At 39.8% G+C, this 13,927-nt stretch overlaps 1 protein-coding gene across 14 annotated transcripts in view; it reads right to left on the reverse strand.

Moving 5' to 3' along the window:
* The window catches only part of PROM1 (prominin 1), a 176,820-nt gene that overhangs the window by 74,020 nt on the left and 88,873 nt on the right, over positions 1–13,927 (reverse strand). For all 14 annotated transcript variants that reach the window (XM_038745167.1, XM_038745163.1, XM_038745161.1 and 11 more), the window contains exons 4-5: positions 10,254–10,459; positions 3,521–3,641 (exon numbers count right to left, since the gene is read on the reverse strand). In XM_038745167.1, the coding sequence (XP_038601095.1) occupies positions 3,521–3,641; positions 10,254–10,459 (327 nt within the window). The remainder of the gene's footprint in view (positions 1–3,520; positions 3,642–10,253; positions 10,460–13,927) is intronic.

Genomic DNA, 13,927 nt, shown 5'->3' on the forward strand with positions numbered 1-13,927 from the left:
ACAACCTGATCACCTTGTAACCTCTCCGGTGCTTAGAACAGTGCTTTGCACATAGTAAGCGCTTAATAAATGCCATTATTATTATTATTATTTACTGAGTGTTTGCAGGGTGCCAAGCATACAGTAGAGTTAGTTGATAGACACAGTCCATCCATGAGGTGTAGAGGTGTTAGTTTAGAGGGGGGAGACAGACAATAAAATAAATTACAGATGGGGTAAATGGTACAAGGATGTGTGAATCAGTGTTGTGGGGTTGGGGTGGGGTGAATATCAAGTAAGTGTTTAAAGTGCATGAACAAAAATTAATAATAATAATCACAGTACTTGCTAAGCACTTACTATGTGCCAAGCACTGTTCCAAGCACAGTGGGAGATACAAATTAATCAGGTTGGACACATCCCTGTCCCATATGGGGTTCACACTCTTAATCCCCATTTTACAGATGAGGGAATTGAGGACCAGAGAAGTGAAGTGACTTGCCCAAGGTCACACAGTAGGTATATTGGCGGAGCTAGAATTAGAACCCAGATCCTTCAGACTCTCCGACTCGTGCTCTATTCCCTAGGCCACGCTGCTTCTCTACAGATCCAAATGCATAGGAGGTGCAGAACAATGGTCTAGTGAACAGAGCATGGGCCTGGGAGTAAGAAGGGCATGGGTTCTAATCCTGGCTCCACCACTTGTCCGCTGAGTGACCTTGGGCAAGTCACTTCTCTGTGCCTCCGTTACCTCATCTGTAAAATGGGGATTGAGACTGGGAGCCCTATATGAGACAGGGACCGTGTCCAACCCAATTATCTCATATCTACCCCAGTGCTAGAACAGTGCCTGGCACATAATAAGTGCTTGAAAATATCATTATTATAATTACTAATTATTAGAAGGGAGAGTGAGTAGTGGGGAATGAGGGCATAGTCAGAGCCCATGGCCAGTGCATCTGGAGCCCCGGGGATCTAAGCAGCAACGGACAATAGAAACTTGGGAATCAATCAGTCGTATTTATTGAGCGCTTACTGTGTGCAGAGCACTGTACTAAACGTTTGGGAAGTACAAGTCGGCAACACATAGAGACAGTCCCTACCCAACAGCGTGCTCACAGTTTAGAAGGGGGAGACAGAGAACAAAACCAAACATAGTAACAAAATAAAATAAATAGAATAGATATGTACAAGGTAAATAGAGTAATAAATATGTGCAAACATATATACATATATACAGGGAAGCTTTGACTGTGACCAAAGTCTCAATCACCTGGGTGGCAGCTCCCCAGGACCCCCACATGTCTATCTCCTTTACCACCAGACTTGCTGGGCTCTGCCCACTGTTGGGTAGGGACTGTCTCTATATGTTGCCAACTTGTACTCCCCAAGCGCTTAGTACAGTGCTCTGCCCACAGTAAGCGCTCAATAAATACGATTGATGATGATGATGATGATCTTTGTTTAGAATATATTTACACTATTTCATCTTTCCCACTGGGTCTGTCACCTCATTTTTAGCTTCTGAGCCCCTGGAGCATGAAGGGGTATGTCTACCGCTCACCTGTGTATATTTTCCCAGCATTCAGTACCTAGTTAGTGCTAAGTATCTTTGCCTTGTAAGCAGGGAATGTGCCTGTCATATTGCCCTCTCCCAAATGCTTAATACAGTGCTCTGCACACAGTAAGTGCTCCAAAATACAGTAGATTGATTATGTATTAATCTACTCGTACCTCTATTTCCAGTAACCTCCTTTTTCTTCATTCCTACTCTTACAATTTGTAATTGAGATTGTTTCTCCCATTAGATTCTAAGTGCCTTGAAGACAGAGGTCTTGTTCTTCATTGCTATCGTATTTTCCTGAGCTCGCAGCTCATTGTGGAAATGTGTCTGTTTGTTATATTATAACAATATAAGCTCTCAATAAATATGATTTACTGACTGACACTGCTCTGCAAACAGTAGGTGCTCAATAAATATCATTGAATTAATTAATTGAATGTGTTGAGAAGCAGAATTGGCATTCTTTAGAAATATGTATCACTGTCTTTCAATTATAAGCTGTTCTTTTCCTTTCTCCTCTTTCTCATCCATCCTTCCCTTCTTCTGAGGCACTGACTTCATCATATCCACTTAACAAATTACATTTCAAACTTTTCCGCCCTCTAACTCCCCACCCTACAGCTGCCTTGTTTTTAACCACCACAGAAAATACGTTTCTCAGGCAAACTCCCACACTAATTATACGCAAATGCAATCATATGGAAAAAAAATACCCTGTCACAACAACCACAAACTAATGCTCTTCAGCCTTTCTGGGACAGAGAAGCAGCATGGCCTTTTGGAAAGAAAATATGATGGGGAGGAGGCCAGAGTTTGAATTCCAGCACCATCATTTGCTGCTGGGTGACCTTGGGCAACTCACTTTACTTTTCAGTTTCTTCTATAAAAATGGAGATACGACTTCTGTTCTGCATTTCTACTTCAGACTGTGAGCCCCATGAAGGACAGGAACTGTGTCCGATATGCTTGTATCGTACCTACCCCAATGCTTAGTATATAGTAAGTCCTTGACAAATGCCACAATTATCATCATTATTATTATATCAATCAGCTGTGTGACTTTGGGCAAGTCACTTCACTTCTCTGTGCCTCAGTTACCTCATCTGTAAAATGGGGATGAAGACTGTGAGCCCCACGTGGGACAACCCAATCACCTTGTATCTACCCCAGTGCTTAGAACAGTGCTTGGCATGTAGTAAGCGCTTAAATACCATCATCATCATCACCAATAAAATCTCTCAAGTGGATTGCTAGATTCACTGGTGCAAGGTGGATTCTGTAAAATATTGGTTCTATGTAAATATATACTATGTAAAAGACAAAAAAAAGTCCAGGATGTGGAATTTTCTTGCACAAAGCTGGAAGCTCACTAGATTGTAAGTTCCTTGAGGGCAGAGATCATGTCTCTATGTTGTCTACACATTTTTAGCCAGACAGCATATTCCTGCATACTTACTAAATCTAAAGATCCTAAATAACTTGCTCTTGAAAATAAATGCAGATTTTCAGCAGACTTGAAAGATTATCTACTAGAAAATGCCTATATCACCCTAGCTTCATCCCATAGCACACAGGAAAGAAACACGTTATACATTGTCATATGGCCTCCTTTGTCACACAGGATCACCTTGAACAGATTCAAGAATGAAAACACCGGCCAATCTATTATATTACTACAACAAAGATGCTGAATGGTTATCAGAAGAACTTCCAAATGAACATTATCCATCATATGGCTCCACCCACCACGTAATTTATTCAAAGGTCTGTTTCCTAACTGACTTTTTAAACCTCTTGATGTCAGAGATCATGTCTCCTAAATCTTTTGTACTCTCCCCCAAGTGCTTAGTTCAGTGCCCTGCACAAAATAAATCAATAAATGTTATTGCTTATAATGAAACAACTCCATACTGTCTACAACCAAGACTTTTTTGCTCCATAATATATAAAGAACTGATTTTGTTTCTTTGTTTTTACCCCTGGTGTATCCGTCACGAGGACTCTCAAGTCTTTAAAATTGCTATTCACTAATTTCTTTGCTCCTCGAACTTGAGTCGTTAGATGTTGGTTTGCCGCATAAGCGCAGAGTACGCCAATACTGTAAAACACACAAAAAAGAGGAAAAAAAAATAAGTATCCATTGGGTCTAAAATTCAGTCACACAAGAGAGAAAATGGTTACAACAAACAAATAAGTCTCTACTTTGATGTTACATTGATTCTTTTAGTATGCCTGGTTGCACAAAATATCAAAGACAGAAGAAAGTTGCAGTTTACCAAGTAGTTAACCCTGGATAACCATGTGAATTTAGTATGTTTAACTTCTGGCTAGCAACTGCACATTTAAAGCCTCAAGTAAGTGGGGAGAAAAGACATTTACACCTCAATCTTTCCAAATATTTAATCTGAAAACAGTGAATGGGAAGAGATGGGGAATTCACTTTAAACCAAAATGTACATAACCACCAGATGGCAGTAAGGAATTACTTATTTAATTACACGGTACTATTTTTCTTGAAGTATTAAAAAAATAAAGAACAACTGTTGCAAGTTTTTGCCACATTTGAAAGGAGCATCTGAATTGGTCCAAATTATGGATTTTTGCCCAAATACAACTGTGTTACTTCATCATCATCATCAATCGTATTTATTGAGCGCTTACTATGTGCAGAGCACTGTACTAAGGGCTTGGGAAGTACAAATTGGCAACATATAGAGACAGTGCTGCTGTATGTATGCTACTGATGCCTGTCTACTTGTTTTGTCGTCATTCATTCATTCAATCGTATTTATTCATCATCATCAATCGTATTTATTGAGCGCTTACTGTGTGCAGAGCACTGTACTAAGCGCTTGGGAAGTACAAGTTGGCAACATATAGAGACAGTCCCTACCCAATTGAGAGCTTACTGTGTGCAGAGCACTGTACTAAGCACTTGGGAAGTACAAGTTGGGAACATATAGAGACAGTCCCTAGTCTCCCCTTTTCTAGACTGTGAGCCCGTTGCTGGATAGGGATTATCTCTATTTGTTGCCAAACTGTACTTTCCAAGCACTTAGTATAGTGCTCTGCAACAGTAAGCGCTCAATAAATACAACTGAATGAATGAATGAAAGAAGAATATTAGTATATTAATGTAAAGGAAGAATATTAATCAATCAATCAATCGTATTTATATTAGATTCCTGGGAGGTCAGGATATCCATACATGACTTAGTAGGCTGACTTAATAGGGGAATAAGTACAAAATAGGAACGGTACAATATAACCCAGGGATTTTCACTATTCTTTTCCATTCAAAATGATGGAACACCACATCACATTTAAAACTTCATTTCAAATGTAATTACAGTTAATATTCTGAGAATAAGCTCCCTGTGGGCAGAGAGTGTGTCCCTTCTTTATTCTGTACTTCCCAAGAGCCTAGGATATTGTATCATAAGTGGGCACACAAAAAATACCATTACTCCTGCTTTTTACCATTAAATTTTCTATTGTTTTTGCCCCCAAAATAGTATATCAATCATATTTATTGAGCACTTACTATGTGCAGAAGAATATCGTACTAAGCACTTGGAAGAGTAGAATGCGACAGAATTAGCAGACACATTACTTCCCATAATCAGCTTACAGTATAGAGGGGGAGATAGTAATATGAGAAAATAAGTAATTTATAATTTAAAATATATAACAATTTTATATATGAATATATACATACACATGCATATATGTCCAAGGAATGCATAAGTGGCAGTGGAGGGTGGGTCAATGAGAGTTTCAGTTTTAGAAGGGCTTTAATGATAGGGAAAGCAGCAGCCTGTCTGATGTGAAAGAAATAGCATTTATTCAATAAAAGAAATAGCATTTATTGAATGTTTATTTCATGTTTAGCACTGTACTAAATACTGACGGAGGTCTAACAGAGTTGGTAGTCACCATCCCTGCCTTCAAGGAGCCTACAATCTAGTGGGGGAGACAAACACTAAAATAAATTACAGGAGAAGGATATGTACATAAGTGCTACAGGGATGGTGATGGTGAGGTAAGGAAGGGGAGATTCTCAAGTATTTATTTATTCATTTATGTATATTAATGTCTGTCTCCTCCTCTAGACTGTGAGCACACTGTGGGCAGGAATGTGTCTTTTGCTATATTGCACTTTCCCAAGCGCTAAGTACAGTGCTTTGCACACAGTAAGTGCTCAATAAATGCGGCTGAATGAATGAATACCTAGGAGAGGAATACCCTACTGCACAGTTAATGCATAAGTGGCGGTGGAGGGTGGTCAGTGAGAGTTTCAGTTTTAGAAGAGCTTTAAAGATAGGGAGAGCAGTAGTCTGTCAGATGTGAAAAGAGAGGCAGTTTGGGGCAAGAGAAAGCGATTACACATTCAAAATCGGGGTCCCCAGTTTCATTCCAGAAAGACAATGTCAATATACGAACGTGAACGTACATCTCTCTCTTGCTGAAATGGACAGAAGGGGTGGAACATTTGTTTTTCTAAACCACCTCTGCTCTTAATTCCCTTTTGCAAATGTAACAAACTGACCCAGGGGCACAGAAACGTGATTCAACTCTAACTTGGAAAAGTTCGAGAGAACGACCGGTTTTTCGTTACCTTACTGAGTAATGTATTTGATGAAAGGAGATGGGGAGGGAGAAAAAGTGGGGGAATACTTGCCTTTCCCATAACAGATTGGAGTGAGGTAGATCTGTTTAAACAATCTACCCGGTAAGGCAGATGGCCCATCTTCCACTGATGGCTGGACAGAGTGCATAAACACATGTCAAATGCACTATTCTAGTGGAATGCATACCCTCTCCCAAACTGCAACTAGGAAGGGCTTAACCAGAAAGAAAGCATGACAGAATAAAAATCCTTCCTGAAGCACCCTTCCCCAGGCAAGTAATTGAAGGAAATGATGAACCAGAGCTTTTGTGATTTTAATTTCATGTGAATGCTGATTTTATAGTCTTTTCTTGAATAAAAAGGAATTGAACTACGCTAATGGCAGCAGTAAAGGGCTTTGATCCCCTCTGAAGAAGGCAGCATAATTTTTTTAAAAAGGATTGTCATTATGACAAAAGAAGTGGGATGGCCTAGTGAAAAGAGAACAGGCCTGGGAGAGGGAGGACCTGAGTTTTAATCCCGGGTCTGTCACTTGTCAACTGTGTGACCTTGGGCAAGTCACTTCAACTCTTTGTCCTCAGTTACCTCATCTGTAAAATGGGGATTAAGACTGTGAGCCCCACATGGGACAGGGACTGTGTTCAGCTTGATTATCTTGAATCTACCCCAGTGCTTACTACAGTGCCTGGCATGTAGTAAGTACCTAAAAACCATTTAAAAAAAATCATAATGAGAAACGAGCCTCTTTAGTGTCCAAGGCAAAGTGTCTGACACACACACACACACACACACACACAGAGCAAAATCCCTGCTTTTTAAGAAACATGGCTGATGGCTATCAGTACTTCAGAACCCACCCACAGGAACAGTAGATGTTCAAAAGCCTAATGATAATGGCCAGATTTCATCCTGTGGGATAAAAGAAACTTGCTAATCTAATGTATGAACCCAAGGAAAATTTCTTAAATTTCATGAGTAGGGAAAATGAGGGGCTCAAATATCTAAACAGTTTGGGAATTTCTGCTGAGTTTTTGTTGTTAGCTGGAATACAAAATGTAAACAAGTAACAATTTTGACTGGGGAAATACGATTACTAGATCAATAAATTCATTATATGAACTCAAGTCACAATTTGCTCATGAAAGGAAAGTCTCAATCTGCTTGATGAAAGCTGTCCTTGGTTGCAAGTCAAACTGAAAGCCTGTTATCTGAAAGAAAAGTCAAACCTGTTTATAGATTTAAGGTTTAAACAATTCACACATTTCAGATATAAAATATGTAAATAGTGTCCCAGTTTGACATAGATATGAAGTATGCAACTACATATGAAGAGAAGCAGCACTGCTTGGTGGATAGAACATGGGCTAGGGAGTAAGAAGGACCAGGGATCTAAACATCGCTCTGCAATTTGTCTGTTATGTCACCTCGGGCAAGTCACTTCACCCCTCTGTGCCGCAGTAACCTCGTCTTTAAAATGGGGATTAAGAGTGTGAGCCCCATGTGGGACAGAAACTGTGCCCAACCCGGTTTGCCTACTCCAGTGCCTGACACTGTAAGTAGCCAAGTTCAAAATGGAAAATAGAGTATTTTTTCATTAAAGGAATCACAATTATCTATGCATCTGTAATTGTCCCTTAATACATTTGACTCTACAGTCAGGTAGACATAATACAAATATTACACGTCTCCTATAGTATAATCCTTCTAAATGCTCTAGGCTGTAAACTTGTTGTGGGCAGGGAATGTGTCTGTTTATTGTTATATTGTACTCTCCCAAGTGCTTAGTACACTGCTCTGCACATGGGAAGCACTTGATAAATATGATTGAATGAATAAAATGCAAATGGTGACATTAAAGTTACAGAGAAAGAATTTTCACAGCATTAACTAGTCAAAAAAAGAAATCAAAGAGCATTCACTTCCTAGTTGGAATTCTTCAGGGGGCTCATTAATAATGATAATGATAATAATGGTAATTGTTAAGCACTTACTATGTGCCAAGCACTGTTCTAAGCACTGGGAGGGATACAAGGTAATCAGATTGTCTCACATGGGGCTCACAGTCTTAATCCCCATTTTACAGATGAGGTAACTGAAGCACAGAGAAGTTAAGTGACTTGCCCAAAGTCACACAGCTGACAAGTGGCGGAGCCGGGCTTAGAACCCATGACCTCCGACTTCCAAGCCTGGGCTCTTTCCAATGAGTCACGCTGCTTTCTCTAATCTGGCAGCCGATACGCTAGGTCTGTAGGGGAACTTGGATTTAATGATATCTAAAAACGATTCTGTGTTGGTTGCTAGGGACCGTGGACAACTTATTTGCCAGTAGAACGCCTCAGCCTCTTGGTCATTTCCAAGCACCATTCAGACCTGGGGACTCCAGAGACAGCTAGTACAATCACTTGCTGAATTCTCATCTGCCTCAAGTATCAAGCAGCAGCTAAATTTTGCTTCTATTTCTGCCCCCACAAAGTATAAAGCAAGAGTTGTTTGAGGGATACCTAATAGGTCTTACATATTATCAAATTAGGAAGATCTTGTTTCAATTTAAAATCAGGCCGATTTGCCCCGTCACGTGACAATAATCATAGAAGGAAATAAAATGGAAACCTTGATGAATTCAAACATCTCAGCCAGTGCAAGGAATTAGAATATGCTCTAAGATAAGATAAGAGGAGGGTTTTGAGTTCAAGTAAGTTTGAACATGTTGGTTCTCATCTTTTGGCATAATTACCATTTAACAATTAGAAATCCAGAGTAAAACATTGTGCAAAACTAACATTTCATCTTATAGCAATGCTTCTCAACGTGAGATCCTAAATCCCAGAAAACTGTACACTGTGAACCGACATGATCCAGTAGCTCCCATTTGCTCAAGTTTCAAATTGGGTTAACTGTGCTCCATCTTCACAAATTCCTCTGGAATCACAACCAGTGTCATGACTCTTCCTTCACTTCCCACACTAAGCTATCAGATATGATTTCCAAGTGGCTACAAAACTGACTTCAGTTTGGCATGCTTCTCTTGTGGCGACTTGCTGTAGAATCAAATTAAATTTCTCTGGGTGGAGTTTCATTATGTGTGGGAAGGCAGAGTTTTAAATGGGTTCTGGACATTGTTTTCTACAAAAGGTAAAAGCTATCAGATAATAATAATGATATTTGTTAAGCGCTTACTATGTGCCAAGCGCTGTTCTAAGCACTGGGGTAGATACAAGGTAATCAGTTCGTCCCACAAGGGGCTCACAGTCTTAATCCCCATTTTAATAATAATAATGATGATGATGACATTTGTTAAGCACTTACTATGTGCCAAGCGTTGTTCTAAGCACTGGGGTAGATACAAGGTAATCAGGTTGTCCCATGTGGGACTCACAGTCTTAATTTATTACTCTATTTATTTATTTTACTTGTACCTATCTATTCTATTTATTTTATTTTGATAGTATGTTTGGTTTTGTTCTCTTTCTCCCCCTTCTAGACTGTGAGCCCACTGTTGGGTAGGGACTGTCTCTATATGTTGCCAGCTTGTACTTCCCAAGCGCTTAGTACAGTGCTGTGCACACAGTAAGCGCTCAATAAATACGATTGATTGATTGATTAATCCCCATTTTACAGATGAGGGAACTGAGGCACAGGAAGTTAAGTGATTTGCCCAAGGTCACACAGCAGATAAGTGGCAGAGCTGGGATTAGAACGATAACCTCTGGCTCCCAATCCCATGCTCTTACCACTAAACCACACTGCTTACAGATGAGATAACTGAGGCACCGAGAAATGAAGTGACTTGCCCAAAGTCACAAGGCTGAGAAGCAGCACAGCCTGGATTAGAACCCACAACCTATGACTTCCAACCCCATGCTCTTTCCATCAAGCCACACTGCTCCTCATCAGATGATAGGGTGAGACAGGAGTCAGTGTTATGATTCGGCTGAATTGTGTCAAACACATCAATTCAGCATCCAAACATGCACGTCTGTCTTTCAACATGATGAATCTTTTAATAATCTAAAGGTAAAAAACTTTGACACTTTTCCATGTAAGGTGTAGAAAATGAATGTTGTGCATAACTTTACTTGCCTTATTATTAAAGAAGAGACAAAAAGAGATGTCGCAAAGCAGCTCCTCTGACAGTCACCATTTTTCTTCTGTCTCTGGTGCATTTCCCCACCGCAGTTGTCACAGCAACGACACAGACAAAAGCAAAGCCCCACCAGAGGCAGCAAAAGAATAAACAGCAATCCCAGGCCAGCAGAAATAATAAAACCAATTTCATAGTAGATAGCCTGTGATTGAAACAGAACAGCAGATATTAGTTGGCTCTAGGTCATTAACCTGTAGTTTGTAACAGCATCCATATCATCTTTTTTTACTTTTATAAGTCACATATTGATGTTTTCTATATGTCTCTTGGATTTCAATATTGTTCACATTTTCCTAACAAAGACTCTTCTAAGTTCAGCAAACCATGCAAGGGGAAAAAGAAAGACTTCTAAGCACAGGCTCCTAAAGAAACTGAAAATGTGACTCTCTTTTGATTATTGCTTTTTTAAAATGACCTGCCTGGAAGAAAGCAGGAAACAGAACAGCAGATCCTGGAGCCGTGCTTAAGCATCTGCCTGGTTGTCCAAATTGGGGCAAGTAGCTTAGAGCAGGTGAGAGGCAACTCTGTTTTGAGTCCCTTTCAGGCCGCTGCTTGGAAAACAGCTCAGATGCACATGCAGGAATTCCAGGGACGACATGCGTGCACGATGGATTATTAATGGCCGACCTCTTCTTCCCCAGCTAAGGTCGGATGAGCCACGACCAAGATTTTAGACTAGGACCTTGGCAATAAATATTTGATCGTTCACTATGGCTTTAGCTCACTGTTGGTGTTTTCTTGGTGTGTAGCTTGAGTATTTTCCTAATTTAGAGGAGGTACTTAGATTGTGAACCCTGTGTGGAGGGGGACTGTGCCTCACATAATAATAATAATGAATAATGATGGCATTTGTTAAGCGCTTACTATGTGCGAAGCACTGTTCTAAGTGCTGGGGAGGATACAAGGTGATCAGGTTGTCCCATGTGGGGCTCACAGTCTTAATCCCCATTTTGCCGATGAGGTAACTGAGGCACAGAGATTGTGAACCCTGTGTGGAGGGGGATTGTGCCTCACATAATAATAATAATAATAAATAATGATGGTATTTGTTAAGCACTTACTATGTGCAAAGCACTGTTCTAAGTTCTGGGGAGGATACAAGGTGATCAGGTTGTCCCATGTGGGGCTCACAGTCTTAATCCTCATTTTACAGATGAGGTCACTGAGGCACAGAGAAGTTAAGTGACTTGCCCAAAGTCACACAGCTGACAAGTGGTGGAGCCAGGATTACTTATTATCTTGTATTTTCCCCAGCGCTTTAACAGTGCTTGACACATAGTAAAACATTTAATAAATACTATTATCACCATCATCAGTATGGCATAGTGGATAGAGCACGAGCCTGGGAATCAGAAGGTCTTGGGTTCTAATTCTGGCTCCACCTCTTGTCTGTTGTGTGTCCTTGGGCAGGTCACTTAATTTATCTGTGCCTCATTTACCTCATCTGCAAAGTGCGGATTGAGACTGTGAGCCCCATGTGGGACATGGACTGTGCCCAAACCTGAAAAACTACATCTGCCCCTGCGCTTAGTACAGTGCCTGGCATATAGTAAGGACTTAAATACCACGTAGTAACAAATACCATGTAGTACAGAATGGCCTTTATTAAAAGTAGAACTAATAGTAGTAGCATTTACTTGCATAGTTAAATGACACCATCTCCTTTTTTCATTCATTCATTCAATCGTATTTATTGAGTGCTTACTGTGTGCAGAGCACTGTACTAAGCGCTTAAAACCTTCCATCATCCTGCCAGCAAGATCTCACTCTGCTATCCTCCGGACTAGCTAGCGCGATTGGTCAGAGCCACTCTTCAAGCACAAATGGAAAGGGAAACTGCTACATCAAGACAGTCTTTCACACCCAATGACTTACACATGATGTTGCCTCAGAACAGGCCTTTAAAAGGGACAAGAGAGACTGCAGCTCTGAACTGAGCTAGTAACCAACGCTTCTGCTCAGCCAAGAACAGTCTCTCATCCCAACAAATTTCTACTGAAATGCTGAAATAATTTTGAAAGCCATTGGAAGACATTTATTAAACATCTAAATATAATTAAGATGAATTTTCAACAGATATTTTCATCAACTTATGGCTGTCTTTTGCCTTCAAATGAGTTCCTCGAGGACAAAGACTGCACCTTATATAGCCTTATATACATCTTCATTGTGCCTATTTTGGGGACCTCACTCAACACAGGGGCTGCTAAATATTGCTGATGATTAGGAAAACAAAAATCTGGGCTGTTTGGCTGCAACTCCTCCTGAAAAGACTCTGACATTAACCAGTAAGAGCGCAAGAGTTCCAACTGCATGAAGTAAAAGCCGATATAAATAAGTGGATAGTTGTAAAAAGTGAATTTTTCTATAGAACTGTTGTTTTCTTTATGAGTAGATAATGATATACTCTAAGCCCCACTAAAGAATCAGTGACTGCTTCCAGTTCCTAGTGTTCCATGTTTTTTTAATTTGGGTAAATCCCCATGCACAGGATCTGAGTCCATGAAATTCTGGGCTATCCCAAGAGCATTCCCAAACACATTTCACTGAATAAATTGTCATTCAGATGAGATATTTTTAAACACTAGAAACTGAAACCTTTCTTAAATTATATGATGCAATTTCTTATCAAGTTTTTATTAACAAATTTTGTCGTTTTTTCTTTTCATGCAAATCTGAATTTTTAAACCAGTCCCAAGCCCCTCAACACACAATATTTTCATCCTCTCGTCTTCTTAAGTACAATGTCAAATACATTGCCAGCAAATTTCCAAGTTAATTTCTTGCTATAATTTATAAGGTAACAATGAAGAAGCTCATGGTTTCCAAAATTCTACAGTGACTTTCTGGCATACTATCAAAAAGAACCTCAGTGTTGGAGGGGCAAGATTGTTGCCCAAGTCAAATACATAATGACATTTTCTATTAAAAAAATAATAACTGTTTACAAATGGAGGAGAGATGGCAGATACTCCAGGCATTATAGAATAGCACAACTATTAATCATCACCACACAAACATTCCAGAAACTTCCTTCAAAAAGGTGTCATCATTCTCGGTTTGGTTTTTAATGCAAAATTTGGAGTGAATCTGATGTGCTCGATTACCTTGAGAGTCAAGACTACATTTTCTGGCTGTGGAAGTCAAAGCAGATGAAGCGTGTGTGTAATGCAGAGGCAGCATGCACAAAGTGGAAAAAAAGATCACGTGAATGATTAACCACAACACGTTAAACACCCCCAAACAGAACATTAAAGCCACAGAAATAAAGACAGAAGCCAAAGCATTAAATTAGTTACGCTGTTTTTGATGCAAATCAATTCCAGCAGTTATATTTAAATTCTCTAGGCTGTCTAAAGGAGATTTCTTTTTTCAATGTGCCCACACAAAAGATGGAGAGTGGAGATTTGGGACCATTAGTCTTACCGAAATCTTTACCCGCTCAAGTGTCTTATAAGTTTCAAATTCCTTTCCCATGCCACTGCTGTCCCCTAGGGCTGTGAAATAGGTTCTTGCAAAAGAAATCTGAGAGGTATGAAAAGCTACAGCTCACCTCAGGAATAGTGATGAGTATTTGCATTCTTTCAACAAACTATTTACCCACAAGAAA

This window comes from Tachyglossus aculeatus, chromosome 4, assembly GCF_015852505.1.
Source record: "Tachyglossus aculeatus isolate mTacAcu1 chromosome 4, mTacAcu1.pri, whole genome shotgun sequence".
NCBI classification, from domain to species: Eukaryota; Metazoa; Chordata; class Mammalia; order Monotremata; family Tachyglossidae; genus Tachyglossus; species Tachyglossus aculeatus.